General features: G+C 33.7%; 2 protein-coding genes across 6 annotated transcripts; one reads left to right on the top strand and one right to left on the bottom strand.

Annotated features, from left to right (window-relative positions):
- Positions 1-430: 430 nt before the first annotated feature.
- On the top strand, positions 431-9,762 carry LOC131955524 (myeloid differentiation primary response protein MyD88). 5 transcript variants are annotated; one of them, XM_059319679.1, is made up of 11 exons: positions 431-643; positions 1,461-1,727; positions 2,599-2,746; positions 3,524-3,595; positions 4,025-4,078; positions 4,812-5,013; positions 6,109-6,200; positions 6,365-6,531; positions 7,055-7,165; positions 7,652-7,709; positions 8,272-8,408. In XM_059319679.1, exons 2-11 carry the CDS (start codon positions 1,536-1,538, stop codon positions 8,277-8,279), a joined length of 1,104 nt encoding a protein of 367 aa, XP_059175662.1. In that variant the 5' UTR covers positions 431-643; positions 1,461-1,535; the 3' UTR covers positions 8,280-8,408. The 5 variants fall into 5 exon arrangements, with proteins under 5 accessions (XP_059175662.1, XP_059175658.1, XP_059175659.1 ...); XM_059319675.1 differs by having other exon boundaries at positions 433-643; positions 8,256-9,762; XM_059319676.1 differs by having other exon boundaries at positions 433-652; positions 8,256-9,762.
- A 363-nt stretch (positions 9,763-10,125) lies between these two features.
- Positions 10,126-15,026, bottom strand: LOC131955523 (glucose-6-phosphatase 2-like). Its single transcript, XM_059319674.1, has 7 exons — positions 14,841-15,026; positions 14,412-14,569; positions 13,984-14,093; positions 12,457-12,541; positions 11,924-12,042; positions 11,047-11,289; positions 10,126-10,654 (listed from the first exon to the last, which is right to left on the bottom strand). The coding sequence occupies exons 1-7, from the start codon at positions 14,901-14,903 to the stop codon at positions 10,413-10,415; spliced, it is 1,020 nt and encodes a 339-aa protein (XP_059175657.1). The 5' UTR covers positions 14,904-15,026; the 3' UTR covers positions 10,126-10,412.
- Positions 15,027-15,242: the final 216 nt, after the last annotated feature.

Below are 15,242 nucleotides of genomic sequence, written 5' to 3'. Positions count from 1 at the left end.
CCCCCCCGAAGAGATGCCTGGAAGAAACTCTGCCCCGGAGAAAAAAGTCTGGAAGAAACACTGGATGTTACTGTCCCTTTTAACAATTTTCATTTAGGTTTCACCCTAACCCTAAGGCCTAAGCCTACTTTTTAACTTAACTTAGACAAACTGGAAATCTGCGGCTTAATTTTAATACTATTCCTTTAATCGAAACCTAGGCCTAGTCCCAATTATTAAATGAGAGTTATGATTATGCCTACATACTACATGAGATTAAGAAACGACTAGACTAAGGGCCTAGTGCTAATTTTAAAATATTTTAAATGCCAATTTAGCACAGGCCAATCGTGTAGCTGCTATTTTTAGTTAATGGAAACTCCCCTCTGAAGTAGCCCAGGTTAGGGTAGGCCCAGCATACGATTCCGGAAGTCCGCGTAGGATATTACTTCTCTGGGAAAAACTTGACTTATCTACATTCTAGAATAGAGCCTATCTTATACTTATAGAATCTAGATCTTATAGATCTATCTATAGATCTAGTTGTATATAGTTATTAGATCTAGATCTATACACAAGATTGTTTATCCTGCACTACTAAGCGACACGTTATTTAGATCCAGATCTACTACAGTACTCAGCACATACTCCTAAGTTAGGAAATGTGAGTTGAGTGAGTGAGTCTAACTCTAATCAACTTTTTATTACTTTTTAAAGTGAAGTTACTAAAGTTAGTAGATTCTAGACCATTAGTTATTTCATTAGTTAATAGTTAATAATACTTAATTAATAAGTTATTCAACAATCGCCAATCACAGTTGAATCAGTGATAGTTTCACTGTACTGTCTGTAGCTGTAGATTCTAGTAGTAAGTATATCTAGTGAGTAATGAGTAAAATCTAGCTAGAGTACTGTTACTAGATCTAGAGCTAATCTAAAATCTAATAGTAATAATAGTAGGCCTACTAGTTAGTTATTAACTAGCATAATAGTACATTTAATTTAAATCTAAAATTGTGGCAGCTGTGGTTGAAGATTTAGTTAGACTCTATGGGATGATGTTAAGAATGGACCCTTTGAAATCCGGACCTATTGTTCATATTTTTCCATTGCAGTTTTCCCAAGTTGTTTTTTCTCTTAGCAAAAATCTAAAGGCGGTGTCTTTTTTCTCACTGCAATTATGTCAGCATTCACGTCAGAAATGAAAAAAAAACAACGAAAGTAACTCTTTCATGATAAACAGCAAAAAATAAGATTTGGACAACACAATAAATGTTATGGTTTGAAAGCACTTGTTGGGTTTGAACCCGCAACAACCAGCATGACTGCAACACACATGTACACTCTACCACACAGTTTCATGCATAAATAGGTGTTTTTATCATTAAATTATAAAAAAACAGTCATGACTGTGAATAGCCCTAATGAGTTCTCCTTCGGCTTTGATAGATAACCATGCATTCTTTTTCATTTACCAACAGGAAATGTGCAACAACAATGAGAGGTTGTAACAACTAAAAGTAAAAAAGAAACAGTAAAGACATTGACTTTGAAAAATGGCTGATTCTCCAGACTGGAGAGAATTTCTTGATCCTTCTCATTATGATGTACCCTTACATGCCTTGAAATATACAGCCTGTCGAAAGCTGGCAAATTATTTGGATGCTGATGCGATGGTGCGCGATGATTTTGTTCCTAATTTTGGAGGTCTTGCTGAACTGATATCATTCGATGGATTAGAGATAATGGTAGGAAAATGAAATGTTTTGCACACTGAGTAGATGTTGCACAAAATATGTCAATAATACTGGAGCATTGGGGGTGGGTCCAAAAAAATGTAGTGTGAAACTGATTTTAAAAAGGGGTCGGCATGGTTGAGTCAGTAAAGCTCATGGTTGCTAAACCGAAAAATCTGGAGTTTGAACCCTCTGGCAGATGAGTCTCGTTAGCTGGGGACAGCAACTCTTCTAGGAGACAACTCCAAAATTAAACAACTGCTGCCTTTTAGTTTGTTCTTTGTTGGACAAAGGCTATGGAAGCAATCCGAAAAGAAAATCAGGCTGAAATCGGATTCATCCGCCTATATGGGGGGCATAACCAGTTGTCACGTAATACTAATTGTCTTGAAGGGAATCCCTCCACCACTAGAATTAAGAATGAAGAAGATTAAAAAAGTAAATAAATAAAATTATTGTGAATCTCTTTGATATATGTTAGTGTAGTGTTGTGAAACTTAATGCAACAAATCAAATGTGCAGCTTAACTACAATTTGTATGGTAAGTGTAGATTATTAATATCTTACCTTATTTTCGAATGTTTCTACATTGGAGGTTCATACAACTAGTTTAACATTGCAGACAAACTGCACAATAGTATCCAACTTGGCAGGCGTCTCTATAATTTTTCTCTGACTGGAGCCTGAGTCTAGACTGTCTGTTGGTACATAGTGCAGTATTGTAAAACATGTTTTCTGGGGACATACCACATGAGCATCCTTCACTCAATGTACTTAAAATGCTGTTTTTATTACATGCAGCAGCCTTAGATCTTAAAGTTCTTTATTTATTGCCAAAATACAAAAATAGGTTAAATATTTCTGATATTTTTCACCCCTAAAGGCTTTCGAAAGAGCAGACAGCCCTACACTGAAGTTGATTGAAGACTGGAGAAACCGTCCTGATTTAAAACCAACAGTTGGAAGACTTGTTGAGTTTCTTGTAAGATTGGGCAGAGAGGATGTCCTCACGGATTTAAGAAATTTGATTGGTAAGTTTGTTATGTGTTATGTCATTCTTTCAAGGTTTGATTTAAGTTCTGACTAATTTATTTCTTGAGTACCAATTAAAAAACTTTTCAGATTTTATGATTGCTCGGAGACTTGGAGGGTTACAAAGACGAATACTGATAGGCTACAGGCATTCGTAAACAAATGCTTACGACATATAATATACGTTAAATAAGATGGCCAGACAAATATCAACAAAGACCTGTGGCAAATTTTAAAGCAACAGCCAATAGAGAAAGATAAATGGGGATGGATCGGACACACATTAAGAAAAGAAAAAGAAAACATCACAAAACATGCGTTGGACTGGAATCCCCAGGGAAGACATGGAGAAGAACGGTTGAAGAAGAGGCGAAAACAGCTGGGCTCACATGGGCACAGATTAGGGGAGCAGCCCAAAACAGAGTCTGCTGGAGATGTGTGGTTGCAGCCCTTTGCTCCCCAGGGGCCACAAAGGAATGATGATAAATAAAATAAATTAATTTCTTAATCTGTGTTATTGCTGGTCAGCATTATGCTAAGGACGGGTGGACTCTGGAACATGTTATTGAGATGAGTCTGGGAACTTAACTCAAGACTTTTGGTCTAGCTGTTGTGTGCTCCACCATTTGACCACACTCTCCCAGTACCATGAGTTAGATTTAAGCAATTGAAGTTTTGTTTACTGTTTTAAATTTTTAAAATATTTTAGGAATTCAAGTTTTTGTTAGTGTAAAACTATTAAAATATTTTCTCCACTGACATTTATTTCTTTACAGATCGAGATGTTTTAGATTTTCTTAATAGACCTGATAGGTTCAACAGAATTGGACCAATACAAGATGAAACTGGTAAATTACTTTATTACAACTTTTAAATTTTTTTTTTGGCAAATTAATAACAAGAAAATAAGATAAAAGGAAAAGTTTATTTGAGATCAGAACCAAACACCATAATTAAGTAAATATCAGGCTAATTATCACCAAACACCATAGTTAAATAATTACTACAGTAATCCTGTAAAGCAGGGGTCTCCAAACTACGGCCGGCGGGCCGGGTGTGGCCCGCTAAGTCCTCTCATCCGGCCCGCAGAGATTTTTTTGTCCAAGGAAAAATCGTTTGTTGGTGATGGCTGAGGAACTTTGCCCAGAAAAATCAAAGACATACCTGGAAGAAACTGGCCCCCGAACTGAAATTTGATAGTTAATGCGGCCCTCGGACTAAAAAGTTAGGAGACCCCTGCTGTAAAGTTATCATATGATATTTTTTGTTTGTTTCAGTTACGCCTGGCCCTGGTATTGAACAGACCCCTGTTTTTATAACTAGGCAGGATGGTAAGTATTTTTAGTGATGGGTGGTAGATTTATTTGTAACTGGACTAATTGGAGAGTAAGGCATACAAAATTATGAAGGGTAGAATCAGTTTGTATTGGTGGTAGACAATGTTTTGAGAGTATTTGATGTTTAATTTACTTGATAGATTGTGTCTATGTAAGTATGATGGGATGAGTACAGAATAGCTTAGGAGATAACACAATGCTTTTGTTTGTTACAATCCATTTGGAGACTTTTTACCATGCTTAATTTTTATCTCTTTAGTGCTAGAGGGTAGACAGACTATCTATGATGCATTTATTTGTTACAATCCATTTAGAGACTTCTTACTTTTATTTCTTTAGTGATAGAGGGTAGACAGACTATCTACGATGCATTTGTTTGTTACAATCCATTTAGAGACTTCTTACTTTTATTTCTTTAGTGATAGAAGGTAGACAGACTATCTACGATGCATTTGTTTGTTACAATCCATTTAGAGACTTCTTACTTTTATTTCTTTAGTGATAGAGGGTAGACAATCTATGATGCATTTGTTTGTTACAATCCATTTAGAGACTTCTTACTTTTATTTCTTTAGTGATAGAGGGTAGACAATCTATGATGCATTTGTTTGTTACAATCCATTTAGAGACTTCTTACTTTTATTTCTTTAGTGATAGAGGGTAGACAATCTATGATGCATTTGTTTGTTACAATCCATTTAGAGACTTCTTACTTTTATTTCTTTAGTGATAGAGGGTAGACAGACTATCTACGATGCATTTGTTTGTTACAATCCATTTGGAGACTCAAGCAAGGATTTGGAGTTTGTTCAAAAGATGATCGCAAGACTTGAGGGCCCAGATTATAAATTTAAACTGTTTGTACCCCACAGAGATGATTTAGTGGGATTAAACGAGCACAACATCAATGCCACCATTATATCTGAGCGGTAAGAATAGATTTAGTGGGATTGAACTACCACATAATCAATGCCTACATTTTGTTAGTGGGGGGTTAATCAGCCATTACATCACTCCCAAGATTATATCTCAGGAGTAAAAATATTTATGGTACAGCTAGTACTGTGTAAAAAAAACCCTTATATAAAGGTTATATCAGTTAATTTATTTAGGCTCAGAAAGTACATTTATTTTGAGTAATTTTCTTTTGTTAATCTTAAAACTTAAAAATCATTTAACTCTCGCTACATTTGACAAGTTTTGATGGAAAAAAGCAGCGGAAATAAAACAATTCTTGTAATTGTTTGAGACGTAACACACTTAAGCTAAAATCATATCCTCCCTGGAAAAATTATATTTTACTAACATACAATTTATGCTTGTTATTGTATTTTCTTTAAAGCATCAATCAATCATCCCTTAACTCTTCTTGGGGTAGTTGGGGCACCACTGATGTTTTTCTCCTAATTTTCCACCATCTATCTCAGTCCTTTGCTGCTATGTAAGTAAAGTTTCCCTTTCAAACCTGACGGTCTATGGGGCAAGTGAAATTGAGTTCACTTGTTTCTGTGACCTCGGCATATGAAGAGATAGTGTGGTCAGCACTATGCCCAGCCGCCTTTACTTTCCCTAACATGAGTTAGGTACCCATCAGAGTTGGGTGGACTCAAGGACAGTTTACTGACTTGAACCCGGATTCGAACTCGAGACTTATGGGTTAGCAGTCCAGCTCTCTACCGCTAGACCACTCCTTCCCATTTTGCTGCTATGAGTAGTTCTGAAACAGGCTGCTCAGTTCAATCTTTGATGTCATCCTTCCAGTGACATCTCTGCCTTCCCACTCTTTTCCCTCCTGGATCATTGCCTTGAATAATTGTTTTGGATAGGCCCTTGGTTTGTGTGACATGCCTATACCATCTCAGCTTTCTTGTTTTGACTATGCTCAGTAGACTCAAAAGGACCAATTGCACTAGTGATCCTTTCACTGACTTCTTCATTTACAAATTAAATAAAAACATGAGTTCAGTTTACAAGCTCTATTGTTTTGTGACTTCAGATTTAAAGGAGTATTAAAATGTTTTCAGATGTCGGCACATGATTGTGGTTTTAAGCCCCAACTTCCTGAAGAGTGAGGCGTGTGAGTTCCAAAGTACTTTTGCACATGCTCTGTCACCAGGTAATAACATTTGTTTATAACCTTGTGAAGACACTATTTTAAAATGTAACCCTTCACTCTCTATAATATAAGTATCTCATCATTAAAATGTAATTAGTAAGTAATGTTCACATAACTTTCTCATATCATAGAGATGCTAAATTCTTTTAATTAAATGCGGTCAGGTGCCAGAAACAAGCGAATTGTTCCCATCAAGATTGAGGAGTGTGAAATGCCGAACATTCTGAGAATTATGGCTTGCTGTGACTTCACTAAAAAAGATTTGTGGGTCTGGTCCTGGGACAGGCTAGCAAGATCAATCAGCATTCAGCTCAGCTCAGATGACTTTCAGGTATGGGATAGGTTAGGTCATGAGGTTAGAGTTTGTATAGGATTATTGTAGACTTTCAGGTATAGGATAGGTTAGGTCATGAGGTTAGAGTTTGTACAGGATTGTTCTAGACTTTCAGGTATGGGATAGGTTAGGTCATGAGGTTAGAGTTTGTACAGGATTGTTCTAGACTTTCAGGTATGGGATAGGTTAGGTCATGAGGTTAGAGTTTGTACAGGATTATTCTAGACTTTCAGGTATGGGATAGGTTAGGTTTGTACAGGATTATTCTAAGGTTCTCATCTGTTAGAATATTGAGCTCAATGGTATGAGATAATGAGGTTAGAATTTTCAAGTTTGTACTTGATCTTTCAAAGTTTCTTTGCTTTTAGAATATTTGAACCCAATGGTATTAGACAGATGTATCTTTTGGTTCAGTGAAGTATTCAGTTACCTGCAGTATTACTAGACAGTCAGTACATACATATTTATCTTCATTCATAATTTTTCCTTTTAAAAAAAGTAATTTCAATATTTTTTTCAGCTGACAAGCTCCCCAAGTCTTGATGGGCTTTTGAGGCCCAACAGCTTTCACTTGCCTGGAGCAACACCATCCCCATCACCATCTCAAGACTCAGGGTTTTCTAGTCTGCCAGTATGTCTATTGTAATTTTTTTAGCCTGTTCAATATAACCGTCCTAATGTTCACATTATTTGGTGGACAGTGTACAAAACTCTATGGACAGGAGAAAGACAGGTAGTTGTGTAATATTTATTGTGGCAGGGCATGATTTTATCCACACAATCCTTCAAAGATAAAAATTACTATACCTGTGCAATGAAACTTTAAGAATGAAAAGGTTGAGAGTATTAACACTTCCTTATCCCAGTGGTTCAGATACCAATGATAAATAGCCTTAAATCTCATGTGTATCAAAAGTTAATTGCACGTAGGTAAAATCCACTTTTGTCAAGTTTGCTCGAAATTCATTTTGTTATTATATTTCACCGTTAAACTTAAGAATATAAATAATCCAAATACTTTAAAATCTGAGAGATTAATTATAACATATTTACTTAATCAGAAAATTGGGTTAACCTAGATTTGTATAAACACTAATTTAGTCCCTTCTTCACACAGATTTTCCCATCCAACAGTAGATCAGACTCTCCAGTGACAGCAAGGGCAGAATTATCAGGTATTTTTAGCAAATATATGAGTAATATAAATAAAAAGATCTACTAAAAGTAGGTGGGGCATTTTAGTTTGCTATTCTTACATTATGTAGAACATGTTAGGTAATCAATGAAGGCAAAATGTCATATTATTTTACAACTAGTCTACTGAGTTGTTTTAAGTATGTAACCCAATTCAGTTACATTTATTTAAAACAATTTTCCAGAACTTTAAGACTTGAGGCATACTTTGTAGTGTTAAAACAAGGAACTTTTTTAAAAATAATGAATAAAGTTCAATTATTATACAAGTTTCACACTATACACATATAGATTCTAAGAGATTTTCAAGCAAGGTTTCTTTCAAACATTTTACTTCCATTTAAATCTAATATTTCATCGGAGTGATAAAAGTAACACATTTTCCATTTTTTGTCAGTGAGTTTTGGATAACTTCAAATTATGAACAAGTAAAAATAAAAGCCTAGTGAAAAAATGTTCCCACAAAATGTATGCCATTCTGCCTGATGAAATGGTAAGAAATAAATTCTTTTGTTCCTTATTTCTAGAATCTTCCTCTTCCAGCTCTCTGACCATGGAGGTTGAGTCACAACCCAAGACTTCAAGTGAAAGCAGGATCAAAAAGTTTTTTAACGTTAGAAAGCGCAAGAAGAAGGAACCTAGCTAATTATTTTGTTGAATTTGCTTGTAATTTAAAATGTTTTTTACTGCTGGAAAGTGCAGGAAGAAAGAACCTCGCTAACTTTTTTTAAATGCTTGTAATTTATTAGAAGTGTTTTTTCTTCTGGAAAATGCAGGAAGAAAGAAACTAGCTTTTCCTTTTTATGCCCAAAACACATTAGGCCGCCACAGAAAGCTCCCTCCTCTTTTGTCTGCCTCTAGCAATTTTCCAGGCAGTACTCCAAGACAGTCCTGCCTGTTTCCCCACCATGCACCTCCACATCTCCCTTGGCCTTCCATTTTTTTTTCTATGAGGGGTCCAGTTTAGCATCATATATGCGATATCATTTAGATTCATTCTTAACGTGCTATTTTGTTGAATGCTTGTAATTTTTAAAAAAAAAATTTTTGTAATTAAAAAGTTGCATCAATTTCTAAAATAGATACCTTTTGTGCTGTGATAAAAGAATTCTGTGCTGTTTGTTTTCTTTTGTTGACATATTTTATTTTGTCAACAATTGGTTAACAGAACAGAAAAAAATATACATCTATTTTGATTGACTGTGTAACCGTAATTGTGACGTTTTGTGATACTTTTTTCTTTCTCTAAAAATGCCTATTTTACTTTAAAATAGTTCTTGATTGATGAAACAATTAACTTGTTAAAGTTTGCTATAAACAAGAGCAGTCTTGTGATGTTTGTGTACATAAATTACAAGGTCTTCACTCCTTTAATGTATTGTAATTAGCGCATCATGTAATGACAGTTGTACATTTTGAAAAAAGCTCTGAGTATTTTATAGAAAGTTTAAATGACGTATTCTTGTCAGAAAAAAGTCACTTTTCATGAGTATTTTGATGTAAATGCTGGTATTATACTTTAAATACTTTTAGTATTCTTGTTTGAGTATATTACATTGTAAAAGATCACACCATGCATATCTAATCTAGAATTATAATTCATCAAATTTTAAACTATTTTGAAGTTATCTAAAATGTCTATACACAGCTCGCTTTTTTGGTGATGGCCTATACATTCATGAATCTCTTCAGTAAAAAAATATTTCCATGTTGCGTCATTTTTTTTAAAAACAATAATGGATAAACCTTGTAAATACACTAGATTGAAGGAGCAAACAAACTCTTGATCTATCTTAACTTCTATCAAAAGTTGAAAAGTTATGATTCTTAGCTCCAGTATGAATTTATATTGTTCATAGTTTTACTGACTTTACATTCTACTGCTGTGTAATATTCTGCTAAATCATGAACTTTTAGTTCATTTTTATTTACAACAATAAGGCTATATACATTTTGCTATGCAAAGACTTTTTTGTATAAACTGTTGAAAACTGAAATTGCACTGCTGATTAATATTAAAATCTGTAAAAAGAATATTTTCTGATTTGTATAAATGGCTTTTTTTTTAATTAAATGAAAAATTGTCTATTGGATCACATGTTTAACAAATGTTTCTCAAAATCAGTTTTTCAACAATCATGTAATTATTTAATTCAATTCAGTAGTACCATTGCCAAAACATAAAACACTATTAACCAGCTTCATTAAGCAGGCCCTCAAAATGAAGAAACAAAAATGTGTAACTTAATCAGGAAAATTTGTTAAATGCAAAGGAGTTACTTATTTACTTTTAAATATCCATATCTGTCTTTTTAAACTTGAGTTAACATGAGCAGACAAGCAGCTTACAATTCAAAATTTATAACCAAAATAAATTTTATTATCATGAAAGCCCACATATGAACAATTTTTATACATCAAAACCTTTATGAATAATGCCCACCAATATGTACACAGATATGTTCTTATAAGGTAACAACTGTTTTGAAACAACAAGGGAACATCTTCAAGAGTTTAAACAATTAAATCCAGCAGGGCCTCACATTTATTTTAAAGTGTCTCATAATCTCCCTTGAACTTTAAAAGCATTGTTCATGAGGCTTAAACAAGTTTGTTAAATAGTTTAAAAAACAAGACACTAAAATGTAATAATTACATCCAATAATGTCCTTAAACATTTGATGTTAATCTTTTTTTTTAGAACAGAGTCCAAATATTGTTGGTACACCAACAGTAAGTAAAACAATGGTGAAGGAATGTTTAAAAAATGCTAAAACATAAAACAGAAGCATGTTGTCTTGGCTAGGTTTTAGCCTGTCTGTGACGAGAACCAGTAACAAAGAAATTATTATTTGTGCAACTACTCGAAATATACTTTCAGACTTTTCTTGCTTAGGGCCCAATAAAGTGACTGCTATACCCAGGCCTGAAAGAGAAAAAACAAGAGCCACTTAAAGCTGAAACCAAAACTATTGTCCTATAGGAAGGGTGATTATGGGGAATAACTAAAACTGTACTTCCACCATCTGCTACCCACATTTGCTGCATTTTAAAATTAGGTTTTTGATTAAAAAAATGTATTTGGAGGAAGAAAATTAAGCCGCGTATTTATCCTTGCAATGCCAAACTGCATAGTTCATTTTACTGATTTAAATCATGTAAATCAGCCCTTCTCACTTTTGAAAATAATACAACTAACTTCACAATGAGATGTTTTTTAATATTTATAATCTCTAACTACCTACTGTAATTCAAATTGATAAGGTAGCTCTCTTAAAATAGATCAAGTTAAAAACACATTGTATTTCTGTGACTTACCAATCAAACTAGAAACATCCCGAATAATTGAATAAAATAAAGTTGTGTCCTGATGCACCCATTCTCGAAATGCACACCATTTTAGAGCCACCTGAACAGACCACATGGGATCAACGCCAAGAGCTAGCACCAGAATGTAGGTGGCAGCAGCTACAGCTGATAAAACTAATGATGCCAGAACATAATGGTGCCAGACCAGGGATGAGATAGAGATCGAGTTGAGTATCTTTCCTAAGAGAATTCCTGTAGAGAGTATTACAATATTGGTAAGGTTCACATTTTCTTGAGTAAAATTAATATAGACACAAATGACAGCCCACCAGCTAAAATAATTACTGGTGGTAATTACATTCCTATACAAAGCTTTATATATATGCCAAAAGGAAAGCAATTAACATTAAATCAGGTGCTGTTTTATTAAGGCAGGCAGGAGGTGAGCACATATTTGTAAATAAGTTGCTATTTATAGTAGTAAGGGAGGCAATATTGAACTGTAAATAAAGTATGGTTTATGGTAGTAAAGGAACACATTTAACTGAAAATAAGGAAAAGTTTCAAAGTGCTGTAGACACTAGTTAAAGATCTGATCATTTATATGACCAATCAAGTTATCAATTATGATAAAATCTGTAAAACAACCCAAAAAAAAACAAAACAAAACAAAGTAATACAGTTAGATCTAAATAAAATTTACTATTTTAAAAAGTGTAATTGCAAAATTTTACTTCGTATTTTTGAAAATTGTTAAAAAAAACTATTGTGCCATAAACAATGTCATCTGAAACTATGTCCATTTTAGTAAAACTTTATCCATTTTAAGAATGTTACACACTTTAAGTGAGAATGGCTAAGGTTAAGATTTATAAAATAATCTCACCAACAAATACACCAGCCAGCACTTGATGAGGGAAATGTGTTGCAACAAACAGGCGGGAAACACAGACAGAACACATAAATAAAAGATAACCAATCCAAAACAATGATTTAGCTAAAATACTGGAAAAGGAACAATACATGTTAGTTTAGTTGTTATGTTAGGAGAAATTGTTAGTTCAGGTTAAAAACTATATTGTTTTGGGATAGATATAATATATTTAAATTTTCTTTTAAACTTTCCAAGTATAAAAAAAAATGACTAAGTCGAATAGCAGCATTTATTTTCAGAAATCTTTTTCTTTGTCATTTATATCTTATGACTAATTTAATTTAGAGACCAACATGTGAACTGGTTGAAAAGTGTTTTAAGTATTCTATTTCACCTCAATGAATCTAAACATCTGATAACACATAGCTGCATATACACCTGGCTTTTATTTCACTAGCTTTTTTTAAACATGAAGGAAGTTCAATTAGGCTTCAATGTTACTTGATCTTAAACACTAGTTTCTATAATAATTAAAGGGAACAAACCTTTGCACTTGTTTGTAGTACAAAAAGTCGGAGATCAGGATGTACCAGACAGCTGATGTGATCATTGCATGACCAGATGGACTTCCTGTTTGTTGAAATAAATTCAGAATAAAATACTTAAAAAAAACTTTTTAAAAAACCATGTTTTTCTTGTGGACTAAAACGTAGAAAATAACTATTTACATACATTTGATGACAAAAAACGTGGGTCGGGCAGATGGGTCGGGAAATTTGATGGTGAACGTACCCACGTTTTTTGTCATCAAATGTATGTAAATAGTTATTTTCTACGTTTTAGTCCACAAGAAAAACGTGGTTTTTTAAAAAGTTTTTTTTAAGTATTTTATTTTCTCCTTTTTAGTCCGTTGCTACACATGAAAAACGTGGTTTTTAAAAAGTTTTTTATATAGTTTATTTTCTACTTTATCTAATCACTTGATTAAGTATGACTTGACTAAGTGTTTTTAAATACACGGACTAAAAAAATCTTGAGCGACCGATACGCTTTAAACAGAGAAAGGGTGTAATTTACGTTGCTGGCGTGGAGATCTACTCACGAATCACGTGATCAAATCTCCCATAAACAAACAAATAAACGCGAAGCTGAGTTAAGGAAAAACGTGTTTATGTGTATTTTTGAATGCCCAGCGTACCAACCGTGTCACCGTTAACAATGTGTTACCGTGTCCGTTCTCCTTTTTAGTCCGTTGCTACACATAAAAAACGTGGTTTTTTTTTAAGTTTTTTTTAAGTATTTTATTTTCTCCTTTTTAGTCCGTTGCTACACATGAAAAACGTGGTTTTTAAAAAAGTGTTTATAAATACACGGACTAAAAATCTTGAGCGACCAGGATTCGAACCTGGGTTGTCGCGGCCACAACGCGAAGTACTAACCACTATACGATCACGGCCAGCGCGCTCACATCGATTGGGGCCGAAGTAACTGTGTCAATAGGCCTCGAGTCTTGTCGGTATCTTTAGAAATCATGTCCTCAATTTTATGGACCTTGGGGCGTAATTAAATTAAGCTAATTACGGTCACTAATTGCTAGTTTTTATGATTGCATCTGAAATTGTTAGGCGAAAGTAGCATGCATGCCAAATTTCAGGTCTCTAGAGCAATCAAAAGTGGGCTAATTTTCGATGTCAATTTTAACAACAAACATCCAAACAACCAAACAAACAAACAAACGCGAAGCTGAGTTAAGAAAAACGTTTTAAAAACTAATATTAAATATAAATGTAGCTGCAAAATAGAATAAAGTTAATAACATAAGTGTTCATTTAACAATTACAAATTTAGTTGTTATAAACAAGATGCTTCTAATAATCTATTATGGGCATATTCAGTGATCTAATTTATTTGTGCTGTAATTGTTCTTGTTGATTACAATAATTTTTTATAATACTTCTATAACTACAAATCTGCACAAGGAATAATGAAGTAGAAGAAAATTAATATATTAAAAAGCGTGACTTGTTGAGATCGCCAACTGCATACTCTAGGAGACAATGCTGTTCACTCACCTGGTCCTGTTTCACAGGTTATGTTGTATTGCCTCAGGTAGGGCATTTTTTCTTTGCTGTAAGCCCCAGATTCATGAATCCACCAATATGGGCGCTCACCATGGAAGAGCCTATAATGATAAAAAGATAGATTTTTACAGTTGTACAGTCGCCAAAAATAAATAATTATTGATGCTAAAAATATTGGAACTAAAGTGACGAGTGGCCATTGCTCAGAACTATTTAAAAGCAAAAATATGTACATTTCCTAACAATGATGTAAGCAGTGAGGGGTGGTGGGTTCCGATGTTTTTTTTATCACAATTAAATTGTAGTTTTATGAAATTTCAAAATCTTAAACATATAAAGGATGCAGGTGGGGGGGGGGGGGGGGGGGTTGTGTTGCTGCCAGCACTACTGCATACTACACTTGCGATTTATCTTTTTACCACTTGGCAATAGCATTGAGCCACTCAGAAACAGCTGCAACCCAAAGTACTCTTTTGCCGACCGTTGAGTGTAGAAAATAGGCAACAGGAAAATAAAGCGTGAAAGCAAATCTTGGATCCCCTAAATTTGATAAGAGAAGCATCATCCCATCATAGCCCTGTAAAAATTATGAGGATTAAAACTACATGTAGATATATAATATATATAGGCTACAATATACAATATTTAAGTTTAAAAATCATGTTGAAAGCAAAAGTAAAGAAAGTAGTACTCTTAGTACTGATTAAGTGAATTTTAAAGTTAGCCTAATAACTCTAAAAATAAATAATTAGGGGCCTAATTAATAATTATTAAATTAACAGTTAGGCCTAACTAATTAATAATTATTATTAATTAATAATATATAATTAAAACTAATTTATTAAGACCTTAAACCATATTTGCAGGTTCTGGATAACAGAGATCCCCCAAAGATGAAGCGAATAAATCATTTCTTTCAACCGTCAAGTAAAAAATGGTTAGTCTGCTTCTTCTACTAACGCTAGAATTAGCTAAAAACAAGACAAAAGTTATTAAACGAATGAACTGTGAAACGTTGGTCGATATCGAAAGTTGACATATAAAGGCCGGTTAATCTAAAAAATAGCGGAGCTCCTTTTTAATAGCTTTTCTTATTTGTCTTGTGTGTAACAAACGCAACGGCATTTAATTAAATATTAGATCAAGTAAGATCTACTAAGGACGCTATAGTTTAATTATAGGCCTACTAGCTATATCAAGATCAAGTAGGTGATCATGAAGATCTAAGACAACTAAGTAAAGCGCTTTTC

The sequence above is a fragment of the Physella acuta genome, unplaced genomic scaffold, assembly GCF_028476545.2.
Source record: "Physella acuta isolate Inbredline_101_S28 unplaced genomic scaffold, ASM2847654v3 ptg001073l, whole genome shotgun sequence".
Classification (NCBI taxonomy): domain Eukaryota; kingdom Metazoa; phylum Mollusca; class Gastropoda; family Physidae; genus Physella; species Physella acuta.
Note: the sequence above shows the minus strand (reverse complement) of the source record. Positions and strands in the feature narration are given on the sequence as shown.

Bases quoted from the DNA above. Each gene is read 5' to 3' on its own strand.
- LOC131955524 (XM_059319675.1), top strand. From the start codon at position 1,536: ATGGCTGATTCTCCAGACTGGAGAGAATTTCTTGATCCTTCTCATTAT. The intron at 2,747-3,523 runs GTAAGTTTGTTA...ATTTCTTTACAG, and splicing joins GGATTTAAGAAATTTGATTG to ATCGAGATGTTTTAGATTTT. The intron at 6,201-6,364 runs GTAATAACATTT...AAATGCGGTCAG, and splicing joins TGCACATGCTCTGTCACCAG to GTGCCAGAAACAAGCGAATT.
- LOC131955523 (XM_059319674.1), bottom strand. From the start codon at position 14,903: ATGATTTATTCGCTTCATCTTTGGGGGATCTCTGTTATCCAGAACCTG. The intron at 14,094-14,411 runs GTAAAAAGATAA...TTATCATTATAG, and splicing joins CTCAATGCTATTGCCAAGTG to GCTCTTCCATGGTGAGCGCC. The intron at 10,655-11,046 runs GTAAGTCACAGA...TTTCTCTTTCAG, and splicing joins GGATGTTTCTAGTTTGATTG to GCCTGGGTATAGCAGTCACT.